Source organism: Ursus arctos, unplaced genomic scaffold (genome assembly GCF_023065955.2).
Source record: "Ursus arctos isolate Adak ecotype North America unplaced genomic scaffold, UrsArc2.0 scaffold_6, whole genome shotgun sequence".
NCBI lineage: Eukaryota > Metazoa > Chordata > Mammalia > Carnivora > Ursidae > Ursus > Ursus arctos.
In genome coordinates this window covers 66,199,773-66,213,303 of record NW_026623078.1, presented here as the reverse complement: position 1 = coordinate 66,213,303, position 13,531 = coordinate 66,199,773, and the positions used below count along the sequence as shown (strand labels likewise).

At 44.5% G+C, this 13,531-nt stretch overlaps 1 protein-coding gene across 1 annotated transcript in view; it reads left to right on the top strand.

Moving 5' to 3' along the window:
* Window positions 1-13,262, top strand: part of EXT1 (exostosin glycosyltransferase 1) — a 275,971-nt gene extending 262,709 nt beyond the window's left edge. Inside the window, exons 8-11 of the mRNA XM_026495530.4 lie at window positions 1,834-1,923; window positions 7,201-7,361; window positions 9,499-9,670; window positions 12,712-13,262. Coding sequence (XP_026351315.1) covers window positions 1,834-1,923; window positions 7,201-7,361; window positions 9,499-9,670; window positions 12,712-12,897 — 609 coding nt within the window. The 3' untranslated portion in view covers window positions 12,898-13,262. The remainder of the gene's footprint in view (window positions 1-1,833; window positions 1,924-7,200; window positions 7,362-9,498; window positions 9,671-12,711) is intronic.
* Window positions 13,263-13,531: the final 269 nt, after the last annotated feature.

Genomic DNA, 13,531 nt, shown 5'->3' with positions numbered 1-13,531 from the left:
ATACATCCCTTGAGCTCCCAGAGATGGAAAATAATGGGCACTTCCCATCCTTTAATGTCAGAAGCCCTCCAGTAACTTCACAGGTGTGGAAACCATATCTCACAGATCAGCTGGCTTCTTGTTGTAAATACAAGCTCGAGCTTCTTGAGGGTGGGGGTCCTCGGATTTGTGGAGAGCACACCCTTGGCAGCCAGGTTAAGGATCTCCCTTGTCCCTTTATCTCCAATGTCCAACTGTTGCATTCCCTGGCCTTTGTGCCTTGAGAGTTGATGGCAAGTGTGTCTTTTCTCTTGGCCTCCAAGTGTGAATTTAGAGAGGATGTCGTAACTGTTGCTATAACTTCCAGAGGAAGGTGGTGGATATGAGGTTGCCTTATGTGCCCCCCAATTCACTTTTGAGGTCCTTCTCAAACCTGAGGCAAGTGTCGCACAGTGGCTGAGGTGCCCTATAGAATCCCATCGTGGGGGATGAAATGCTGGTGGGTCCATCCTGAGCAAGACACCTAATCTTCCCATGCCTTAGCTTTCTCGGCCATAAAATGGGGTTATTACAAAGAAGAAACGTGATGATGTGTATTAAGAACTTGGAACCTTTCTGGCACATAGTAAATATTCTTACAATGTTAGTTATTCTTATCATTCTCATGGTTAGTTATTCTGTGGTACATTCAACACAGAGGTTTAAGGTATGACTGTCACAGAGAAATCTCTCTTTTTTTTTAAAGATTTATTTATTTGAGAGAGAGAGAGCACGAGCAGGGGGAAGGGCTGAGGAAGAGAGAGAGCATCTGAAGCAAATTCTGCACTGAGTGCAGAGCCTGAGGCAGGGCTCGATCTCAAGACCTCGAGATCATGACCTGAGCCGAAACCAAGAGTTGGACGCTTAACCAACTGCGCCATCCAGGCGCCCCTAAGTCTTTCTAGTCTTAATTTTTCCAGCTGGTCCTCTCATCCCCAAAGCCCTCACCCCAGACACACCTGCACACGCTGCACCGTGCCTTATCCTGGAGCTGCCCAAACTTTATTCATATAGTACTTTCACAATTCGCCTACGTCCGTAGGCCACATGTGCTATTTTTTATTTAACATTTGTCTGTAAATCAGCTTACTTTTCGTGTCAGTGAGATGATCTTTAAGTAACTTTACTACTACCTGTTATTGCTGTAGTTGCTGATACAGGTGTGTGTATTTTTTTCTAATCGATGCTAACATCAGTAAAGAGGAGAATTTTTAAATGTTTTTCCGTGCACCTGCTAAAACGGCGTGGCCTTCCAGGGGTGTGTACCCCACGCTTGGAGTCACAGCTCCATCCGTCCACTCTCGCCAGGCTTCAGGGTGCTGGCTCTCTCCTCTGTGCCTCCACCTGCGCGGAGCCCTGGTTCTGCCTCCCGTCTGTGTATACCTGGTGAATTCCTATCCATCAAGTCGACTTCAGTGTCACTTTCTCTACGAGGCCTTCATCCTTCCTTCCGAGCGGCTGGTGGCTGCATCCTCCGCTCTCCTGGCATTGTCCACAGCAGGCGAGGACGGATCGTGTGCGTCTTGATGTCTCTGCGGACTGTGAACTCCTCCGAGACAAGAGAATATGTCTTATTTACCTTTGTGTACTCCCTTTGACCAGCGAGGTGTCGGTACACAGCAGGCGCCCAATAACTGTTGAACAAATCACTCTACACTGATGGGAAATGGAAGTCTTCAATGTTGAGGGGTGACATGGTGGCAGAACATTCTTTTTGAAGGTGAGGATGGGGGAATTTTCCTGAAAACAGGTCTCTAAATTTACCTCTCTTTTCCTTCGTTCCTTCCCTCCTGTCTGCTTCCCACCCACTCCCAGGTTATGAGCAGCCGTTTTCTGCCCTATGACAACATCGTCACAGACGCCGTGCTCAGCCTCGATGAGGACACTGTGCTTTCAACCACGGAGGTAAGCACCCCCACCCGAGGAGCGGGCGGCGGGCTCTTCAGGCAGTTGCCCCAAACCCAACGCTGCCGTGGCCAACTTGAAACCTTTTTCAAAACTTCCTGCAGCGTCAGTTTTAATCGGCCCAGTTCCTGTGAGCACCTTGCCCCCACTTGGCGCCAGGAAGAGGAAGAGGACATTTTCCCCTTTGTTTTCTCTGCTAATTGGCTCCTCATTTGCACGTCTGGGCCTCACGTCTCCCCTCCTGCCTGCCCTGCGTTTGTTTTTGACAGCACAGCTAAGGGCAGGTGTGCGGAACCCAGAAGGGGTGGGGGGGCACCTGCTTCTCTTGAACACCATCGTGAGAGCACACGGTCCGGAGCAAACAGCCCATCCTTCCCCAGCGATCCGAATGCCTGTGTTGCATTTGTTAGGGAGCACTGTTCTGGGTTCCGAAGGCGGCCTCTCTGTCTCGGTTTAAAGCGCTCATTTTCTCTCACCCACACAAGAGCAAACGGTTTCACTTTAAGACTGAGACGGGAGATCCTTGCTATTTCAGATGTTCAGGTATTTGTGCCAAAAATAAGATTGCCCAAAGAACGTGTGAGCAAGAGAGAGAGAGGAGGAGAGATAGATATGATAGAAAACCAATTTTTACAACTCGAGTGAGTATTGATCCCAGAAACCTTACTTTCAACCATCGAGGGGACCAAAGACAGTTCTATAAAAATGTCATGTATCGGAAATGCATTATTAATGGAAGCTGCTAAAAAGTGTGGAGGCTGAGCTACTGATACCTTTCCCTTTCTTTTCCCCTCTTATTCATAATCATTTTCTTTGCAATTTAAACATCGACGCTTACCAGCATGCACGGTCCTGGACGCCAGTCTGATTCTAATGGCCTGCCACCCACGTCGCTGGCACTTGGGTTAACCTAGGCTAGGAGTCCCACTGTCTCCTTCTCGAAATTCCATGGATGCCTCCAATTGCCATCAGATGGAGTTGAACAGACATTATGTGCAGCCTAAACCAACCCCAGGACAAAATGCCCTGGGCCTCACCTTGGTAAAATGCTTCTCTGCAGCCCGGGCTCTATAAATACTCGGTGAATGAATGATTGCAGGGGTGCATGCTGAGGGGATTAAAGTGTGAACACACAGCCAACTGTGTCCTGTGCAAGTCAGCAGGAGAAACGGAGTGTGGGGGAGGAGAAAGTATGTTTAATGTTCAAGGGGAACGGCAGCTATGGACTACAGGGTATGCGACGCTCGAGCTCACCGTTTCTGCTGCTTCCTGCAAGGGAAGCTGGCATCCGAGGCGCACATTCACTGCGCAAGGATCGATCGAGGGATCTCCTCTGGTGCCGGGTACTTGGGTCACACAGTTCCTGCCTATAGCCCTCCGAGTGTGGGCAGCAAACAGAGTTCAAGTCAGGTGATTCCAGCGAAGGACTCTGGGATGACGTAGGTGGGTGGGGTTAAGGACGCTGAGTACCTGGAGGGTGGCAAGAATAAGTAGCAGCCCCTCCAACCCAGGTCTGAAGGAGGTAGTGTTTCAGAGTCTCTGAGAGATGGAACTGGGGAGAGGACCTGCCCAACGGGAGCTCTGACCACGGAGGGGTGAGGCAACTGCCCGAAGCTCTGATGCCAGACCTAGGCGGGAGCCAGGAAGAAATACTCTGACCTCTCGCTCTCTGTCCCACCTCCGTTTTCCTGCGGGCCACTCCCACTGACCTAACCCCGTCGGCCACCAGCCTGTCAGGAAGACCCGGCTGTGCCATCCGTAGCGCTCCAAAGTGGACCTTGGAGGGCAGACACAGGGAGACGGCACATCGCCAGAACATGTGGTCAAGACAGCGATGGCGTATATTTAAATCCTTGTCCTTTGACCTGCAGTACTCATGCAGCTTACGTCTTCCTTCGCCTGGGCAGAAAGAAGGCAGTCAGTCCTACTCTAGTGTTGTTTTTTGCTGTCCCATGGTCAGATCTCTTTCAGCTTCTGTGATGTTTGCATGGGCTGGTGAATTTCTTTTCAAAGACCAGCAATTCTTGCCGCTCAGTCCATGCGGGGAGGAACGTGTGACCTACATGGAGTAATTAGAAGTCAGTGTGGATAGAAAGTGATATGTAAATGTAAGAGACCGGTGGTCTGGTCTGCTTTTGCCTGCTGATCGTGGAGTGATTGTCACCCAAGATGGTCAGGGACAAAGGACTTCTCTTTTTTTAAGTGAAGAGATGGTGGTTCATTTTATTTCCTCTCTAAGGAGTCTTCGCCTGTGTAAATGCCTCTCTGTAGTATTAAGGCTAGATTTTTAAACAGCATTCTGTAAAGGGTATTAGATATAGTTGGTTTACAGTTATTTACATTTATCTGAGTTGCTGCAAATTCTCAAAAGAAAACAGATGTTGGTTTTTAAGAGAAAAAGCCGTATGCTGACCTTTGCCTCCTTTGATGTGTTAATGATCTTCGGAAAGCAGAACTATCACAAGAATCATAGTTTTATCTGAATTTACTTTTGAGTTCCTTTGAAATGACTTGAAACAGCTTTGAGATAGTAAGAAATTCATGTGATGAAAAAACCCCATCGGGTTCTGTAGGAGTTGCCAGGGTGTGTGTTTCCTTTTCAAAGAATAATGGAAAACCCCAAAGAGCGCTGACAGCCAGGCATGAATCTTTGACGATGGGCTGCATAATACACAGTCCCATCAATTGTCACCATTAGTGTCGAGCGCCAGTGATGGCGTGCCGGTTATCACAACCCGATTGCCATCTTTGGGCAAATACTGTCCACTCCCCTGCTACTGGCTTTGAGATGCCCCCTGTCCCAATAGACTTTCTTAATGTATTTTCCAACACCCTACCTTTTTTCTGGATGTTTTCATTTTGGAGGGGGTGGGGGCAAGCTATATTCTTAAGGCTGTCTTATCTTGAGTTAGGGGGCCAAACTAGATTTTCGTAAAAATTTGAATATACGGCTGTTCACAAAAATAGTGACTTCTAGGCCCAAAGGATTCAGAGATAAAAGGACCCTCATAGATTCCTCAGGCCAGTGTTCTCGAAAGATGGTATGTGCACTTAGTTTTGCATGGTTCATGGCAGGTGTATTTCAGCAATTATATTTACTGTTTGTTAGAAAACAATATAGCCAGCAAGCAAACCTAGGGTTTCACTGACAGGTTTACCTCGGACGAGGCTAATGGGGAGGAAAAAGCAAGCATGGGTAGTTTAAAGAACAATAGGAAAGAAGTGTTTGTATCGTGTGGTTATGTGGCAAAAAGGGAATGATGTTGTGCATATGGTAAAATCTTGGGAACTACTGATCTAGACTGATTTGCTTTGTTCTTTTAATGGAGGTAACATTCACAACATGAAGTTAACCATTTTAAAGCAAATAATTGAGTGGCATTTACTACATTCACGATTCTGGTTAGTCATCAGTTCTGCCTTATTCAGAAACATGTACATCACCCGAAAAGGAGACCCCGTGTCCACTCATCTGTCACTCCCTAGCTTTTTGAACCACACACCTGTTTTTTGTCTCTGTGGATTCACTGCTTCTGGGCATTTCATACAATATGTGGCCTTTTGTGGGTGGCTTCTTTCACTCAGCACACTGTGTGCAGGGCTCATCCGTATTCGCAGTATTTCGTCGCTTCTTAGAACTGAGTAATATTCCGTTGTATGGATATACCATGGTTGGTTTATGTAGTTGTCAGTTGATAGAACCTGGGTTGTTTCCACTGTTGGCTGTTGCAAATAGTTATTGCTTTTCAACCTTTGGGACGTAGGAACTGGACTTGGCAACATCACTCCGTTCCCAGCCACCATCCCAGCACTGTGACCAGAAATATTTGTGGAATCAACAGAACTTCCATTTGCATGGCTTATGGAGAAGAGATAAGAAAGGTTGTAGACTGGGGCGCCTGGGTGGCACAGTCGTTAAGCGTCTGCCTTTGGCTCAGGGCATGATCCCGGCGTTATGGGATCGAGCCCCACATCAGGCTCCTCTGCTATGAGCCTGCTTCTTCCTCTCCCACTCTGCCTGCTGTGTTCCCTCTGTTGCTGGCTGTCTCTCTCTGTCAAATAAATAAATAAAATCTTTAAAAAAAAAAAAAAAGAAAGGTTGTAGACTGAATGTGTAACCTGTGTAAGAGTTAAATTGTCTCAGTACTGTAGCAACAGAGATAAAAAGGAGGCTATGGTAACAGTACATACCAAATTCAAAACCAGATGGCTGGGTTTAACTCTTGACTCTGCCACTTACTAGCTCAGGAAAACGACTTGCACCTCCATAAACCTTAGCTTCCCTCTCTGTAAATTGAGACTCTAAAATTACCTACTTCACAGGGTTATATTGTGAGGATTCCATGAGTGAAAATGTGTAAGTACTCTCACCAAAGCATTACATGATTACAAGAAGCATTATGTGATTATTTGCTGTTACTGTTTTAATTTTTTTTTGCTTTGTGTACTTCTTTATCGTTTGTCAAACAATCATAGCAAGTCAGAAGTTAGCTCACACATTTGAAAATAGACCATTTGCTAATTATAAATGTCGGGTTTTAGCAGGTTGAGAAGTACCTGCTTTGGGTTATGATAAGCACCGGACAGTCGTTTACCTGCATTTTCTTTAAAATAATCGTGTGGCTTCGCTTGGCCTCTTCCCCACTTACTCTTAGTGATTTCTCGTTGTGGATGCCTTTTCTAGATTTCCTTTTCACTGAGCTTCTTCAAACCTGAGAGGCCTGACTTACATTTCTCTGTGATACCTGCTCTGAATTCCTGTTAGAACTTGTGTGGTTTTTAAACATCTTTTCTCTGGCTCTTAAGAGGATGCTTTTATTTTAGTCGCTTTGGCTTTGCTCTATGCTAGTCGTGATGCATGCTGTATATTCAGACTCTGGATGTATGTAGGAAATCTCCCGTTTATAAAAACAGATGTATTTGTGCCTCGCATGAATCAGTGGTCGCGTGCACCGGGGAGGGAGGAGGGGCAGACCGCAACTGCTTTTTTGACTTGTGTTTTTGCTTGAACAAACGGGATTCTAAAGGACATATCAGCATTTTCTCTTCTTCATTCATTTCGGCACTAATCTGAAGTTTCTTCAACAGAAAACATTAAAATGTGCATAATTACGGGGCAAAATGTCAAGCAGTCAGTTTAATTTGCTGATGAATACATGGAATTAATGTTGCGCCACAGTCCTGGGATTTAGCGTCGTGAGTTAGCGGGGGAGGTAACGTTTTGTTGACATTTGTTAACACTCTTGATTGCTTGTTTGGCTTGTGTTCTGCCTGCAGGTGGATTTTGCCTTCACCGTGTGGCAGAGCTTCCCCGAGAGGATTGTGGGGTACCCGGCGCGCAGCCATTTCTGGGATAACTCTAAGGAGCGGTGGGGGTACACGTCCAAGTGGACAAACGACTACTCCATGGTGTTGACAGGAGCTGCTATTTACCACAAGTGAGGAATTTCGATATCTCACGTATAGATTTTTACATAACTCCTTCTATCGTGGGTACCGGCTGTTGCGTAAAGAGGAACTTGGGCCAAATCTCGTTAACAACATTAACAAAAATTAGTTTGCATTGCTGTTTAAGTTCTGTCAGTGTGGCCGGCATGTGTCTTTGAAACCAGTACAACCCCCTGGCTTACTGCATTTCCAGAAATAGTGGTAGAGTGACCTCTTCACGTCGTCTGGAGTTGGAGGACACACTCACGTGTTTTGAGTAGCCAGACATTTAGAATAACAGCAGCAAGAGTACGTACTCAATCGTGCATCCTCAGGCATCGTTCTAAGTGCTTGGGATTTACCATAGAGTTAAAAAAAATTTTTCTTGTCTAAGTAGGTTTTCTATTCCAACACAGGGAGGACACGGTATTCATAATAATTCTATAATAGGTTGAGGGGGTGAGTTATACAGCAAAAAGGCAAAGTCAAGCAGGTCAAGGATCATGAATGCTGAAGGTAGAGGGGAGGTTCGAGGGTGGCCAGTGATCCCCATTGAAGAGGTGAGATCAGAGCCAAGACTTGAAAGAAGGAGAGGAAATCATCCAAGAGGATTTTTGTAGGAAGAGTGCTCTGGTATAGGGAACAGCTGAGCCAGAATGTTGGAGGAATATCAGGAAGACCAGTGTGCTGAGAGTAGACAGAGTGGAAAGCAGGAGAGAGAGGTCATGAGGGCTCAGATGCAGGACTTGCTGCCCATCATGAGGACTTCACTCTCCTTTGACTGACATGGGAGCCAGTGCAGGGCTTTGAGCAGAGAAGAGGCATCTTTTTTGTATTTTAGGCATCCACTCTGGGTGCTGTGTTGAGAGCAGACTCCATGGGAGCCAGGGTAGAAGCAGGGAGACCTATTAGGAGGTGACTGACATCTAGGCAAAAGATGATAGAGCCTGGGAGCCAGAAGTGGTGAGTAGTGATCAGATTATGGGCATATTTTGAAGATGCTCTAGCATGATGTCTAGACAGAGTGAATATAGGGTTTGATGATTACGTTTCGTTTTTTTATCTAAGGGACTGGAAGGATAGAGAAGCCATCAAGAGATGGGGAGAGCTCTTATAGGTGGATTAGGTATTAGGGAAAATAAAGGAGTTCAGTCTTGGGCATGTTAAGACATCCAAAAGGGTATGTTGGAAAAACAGCAGGGATGGAGATAACACATTTGGGAGTTGTTTGAATATATTTGGTCTTTAAAGCCAGGGAACTTGGGTAAGATTGCCAAATCAGTGAGTGTAGATGGTTAACGTTACTGACTCAGTCATTTTCATCCATTCTTCTGCCTCGGCTCTTTTAGTAAAGAATAGAGAATCTTGCTATCTCAGGGACAGAGTTGGAAGTGCATAAGGAATAAGCATTTAGGTGGGCTGAATTTTTATCTTAAGACCCTACCTCTTAAAAGTTCATTGTTCCCCTTTCTTCCCTGCCACTAACACTCAGTGAATCTGATGCATTCAAGTTATTTTTCCTATAAGTATATGCTGTTTTGTCCCTCTTAAAAAAAAATAGTAGAGTGAGAAAGAATTCAACTTAATTGTGGGTCCTCCATAATGATTGACCACCAGATTAATTAGGGTTTTGCTCTAACAGTGTCAAAATAAATGGTTTATAGACCACAAAGATGGAATAGTATATTGTTGGACTCAGAGTTATAGAATAGCATTGAATACAGTTCTGATTAAGCCAGTCATTAAAATTGTAAAGCAGTTTGTAAGGCTATACAGATTATGTGTAAGTAACTTCTCTTACCATCCAAGTATTCAGTTTCTAACCAACCACCCTGATATTAAAGTCAGGTGGACCAAGCAATATCTGCATCTATGTGTATCTCTTGGACCTTATTTCCTTATCTGTAGAGCAAGGATAATAATAGTACCTGCATCATAGGCTCCTTAAGAGGATTATATGGGGAATTTGTTATAAAGCACTTTAGGACATCATCTGGCATATAATAAGCACCATATAAGTGGTGGCTATCATCATCATCATCCATGATATGGTTAGGGATTCAACCAAAAGTATCGGTTTCCTGTCAAAGAAGACCGCCTGTGATTATAGAATGACGGCCACCAATGAAACCTATCTGGCTTTTACAGATATTATCACTACCTGTACACCCATTACCTGCCAGCCAGCCTGAAGAACATGGTGGACCAACTGGCCAACTGTGAGGACATTCTCATGAATTTCCTGGTGTCTGCTGTGACAAAATTGCCTCCAATCAAAGTCACCCAGAAGAAGCAGTATAAGGAGACAATGATGGGGCAGGTAAGACTAGAACTCTCCGCTTCTGCTTTGCTCGCTGGTGGTTCACCTGGGGGTAACGAGGACTCATCGTTCCTCTAGGAGGGATAATGAGGACTCATCGTTCCTCTAGGAGGGATAATGAGGAAATTTTTAAAAAATATCTAAAAGCCCCAAGGGGGTATAGGGTTGGTACATGGATGATTGGGAAGACGTAAGTCAAGGGTATCTTTCTGTCGAGAATGTAAAAGCTCTCATATAACCTACAAACTGGGCATGAGAAATAGCAACCTTCTCCAGAGTTAAAGACCTACAGAGAATTTATGTAAGTTTATTGTAGGTGCTTTGTTTGGTGAATAGCTAGTGATATTGTCCTCAGCACAGCCTTCTGGTGATGGCTCTTGAGTTGGGTGGGCATCGTGGTGACAGACCAGGAATCACAGTCCTTGATTTTCACCTGGAACTAGCACCCAGAAGCTCTACACAAGTCCGTTACCTTCTGAGACTCAGTCGGCTCATCTCTAAAATGGAAATGGTAAAAATCGACCTCACAGGGTTGAGGTAACATGTATGAAAACTTTTATGAAAGTAAAGTATTGTTGAGTCACACACGTTTAGTACTAAAGATACTTGCAAGAAAATCCAATCCAACTTTCTCTTTTTACAAGTAAGAAAATGAGGACCCAGAGAATTTAAACATTTTGCCACAAGTCACCTAGTGTTAAAGGCAGAAGTGGGAGTTGAATCCCAGGCTCTGTTCCTTCTGCTGCTCCTTATTTTATACCTCCAGCTCCTGTGTCGGGCTGATCTGGAAATGCCGAGGCTCATCCACCTTTATTCATCTTGGACGGAGCCCAAAACCATACAGAAGAAATCAAAAACCCATAGACCATTTAGATCCACCCAAGATAAATCACGGAGAATCCAACAGCATTTGGTCAACCCGGAACGACGTACTTGAGGGTTCGTCGGTTCGGTTGTTCGGGGTTTTCCATGTGCCTTGTTCCAGTCATTATTGAAAATTCTATACAGATCTAGCTTTTGCAAAGGAAAACTTAACCAGACCTCATGTTAACACAAGTGATGGATTCGTTCACTAAATTTAGTAAGAGCAAAAATCATGCAGGATCTTAAGTTTATAGAATTTCATAATTCAGTATTTACGAACATGTACAGATTATCGGGCACTGGTCTGGATACTGGTTATGGCAGAGCTGCTGTCCTTAATGAGCAGTGAGTCTAGTGGAAAATTTTATTTCCCTCTAACTACTAAAGAACAAGCAAGAGGATTTGCAAGAATTTCTCATCTTTAAGACTAACAGACTATTCCAATTCAAGCAAGACGTATTGAGTGGCTACTGTGGGCCCAGGCATTTTTATCTTTGTCATTTAAGGACACAACATTCCTTTACTATTGTTTGCTCAGAGAGTTCTGTGAACTTCCCTGAGGTTATACGCTCATTAGGAGTGCAACTCTGATAACACATGGTTCCTTAGGAGTTCGTTTTATATTCTTTTCATAGGTTTGCCTAATTCTACCAAACCAGTATTTCAAATGATGTTACACATATTTTGGGACAAATGTCAATTCAGCATTAGATATAACTCGATGTGTCTAGTTAGACATGTACTGTATATGCCCCCCCATCATGCATTTTAGTTTATTGAATGCATGACTAGTAAAAGGATATTATGTGCTAATAAGATTATGTTTTTATTACACAGGAAATATATCTTCTCTAATATGTTGGTTGACCCAAAATAAATGGTAAAATCTACAGGCAAAAATGATATTTGGATGATTCTGAATTCCTTTTTTTTTTTTGCACTTGTGAAAAAAAGAGAAAGAATAAGCTTGAGCTCTTAACACTAGTCCATTTGCATATGCGTGCAGTTGCCCGGGGGTAGGCAGCCTGGCCCCATGCCATCTTGGGAACAAAATGAGGTCCCTTTGGGACCGTGTGCTCTGATACGAACTCATCTGGTAAGCTTCATTAGAAACTTTCTCTGGCTTACCAAGTCGAGTTCTCATAGTATACATGGTAAAGGGTGGCACCTGAGCTCTGCCCCTTTCTAGCCTTGAGCAAGTAAGTGTAACTTCCCGGAACCTGCTTCCTCCAGTGGGGTTGGTATCACCCCACTGGGGAGGTAACTTGACCAGGTTGTAGTGATGAGGCTCAATGAGCTTCATGGAAACACTTCAGAAGTAGTGTTGTGTTTGTTATTCTGTTGCTCAGAGGTAACTTGACATCTGTATTGACCTTCAGTGGTTCCTTTCAAGCACGTTGACGCTTATGGTTTTTAAGTGACTCTGAGTGACTCTCACAGTAAAATGTACCTTCCTGTGAAAGCATTTTCCAACAATGCATGAGCATAAAAACACATTGAACACACATGTTTGCGTATATACGTCGTTGTTCGGTTGCCTGTGGATGAATGGGGGGAGTGGTTCCCCCATAATCCGGTAGCTCCCTTTTTCTTTGTTTCATAAAAATGTGGTTTTAATGACATGGTGCTTATTGAAATTTCAGCACTTACATCATTTAAGGCTTGCTTTTTATTCAGTGTCCTCTGCGTGGTCTAAAAATATTTAACCAGCCTTCAGGCAAACACAGAGGGCTAAAGAGATGGTAGCCGTCTTTTCTGCTTACCCAGAATCAACCAAGTCAACCAGAAGGTTTTAGAAAACTGTCTTCGAAACCATAAACACATTGTGAGTCATTAGTATTTGTTCACAAGTACAAAGAGAAGTTTTATGTTTACTGACCGTACTAGTTGAGGCTCAACTGATAAATCATTCCCAGACCAGAGAATCAGTCAACGTGGAGCTTTGTTTGTATGTTTTTAACATCAAGGAACACGGCGTTTTGGGGGGATAACCTTCTGGCAAAGCTGAAAGCCAGGACTGGTGCTTGCGTCTTCCCCAGGCGCAGGGGAGGTGTGGTGGCCCGTCCAGACCCCAAGCTCTGCTGCTTGCCCTTGAACCTGACTCTGGTTTTCTGCAGTGTTCCCATCGTACCTTGCACGTCTCTCACTGTCTTCCTGGTTTGTCTCCCTTTCCCCAGACTTCTCGGGCTTCCCGCTGGGCTGACCCTGACCACTTTGCCCAGCGACAGAGCTGCATGAATACGTTTGCCAGCTGGTTTGGCTACATGCCGCTGATCCACTCGCAGATGAGGCTCGACCCTGTCCTCTTTAAAGACCAGGTCTCTATTCTGAGGAAGAAATACCGAGACATTGAGCGACTTTGAGGAATCCAGCCAAGTGGGGGAGGGGAAGCGAGAAGGGACGGGGTCAAGCTGCTCTCTCTTCCCAGTGCAGATCTGCTCAGCAGCGGAGCCAGATTGTGCCAAGCATCCAAATAATCTTAGATGAACAGAATGACAAAAAAAGGAAAAAAGGAAAAAAAAAGGCCAATGAAAACTCGACTCCTGGCTCCTGGGACTGCACAGGACTGCTCCAAACTCACCTCACTGGCTTCTCTGTCCCAAGACTAGGTTGTGTACAGTTTAATTATGGAACATTAAATAATTATTTTTGAAATGATTGCTATGCAGGTTTAAACTTTTTTAATGATCAAAACTATTAAAAACCAGAGTTCTTTCTTTAATCAAAATTGTGTTGGTTGTGAGTATTTCAAAGCTGCTACTCTTCTTCCCACAAACATCATTGCCGTTGGTCATGCAGGGTTTCCTGCGGTTACAAATGCTTAGACTTCATGGAAGACACAAGAAGTCACTCCACCCAGTGTCAAGAAATAACCAAGCATAAGTTAAGACAAGTTCATTATTCCACTTTGCCAGTGCAAATTGTTTTCCACTTCGAATTTGCAGGTCCACTTGAACTTCTGTCTCTAATATGTTGCTGCATGAGAGAAAGTATCAT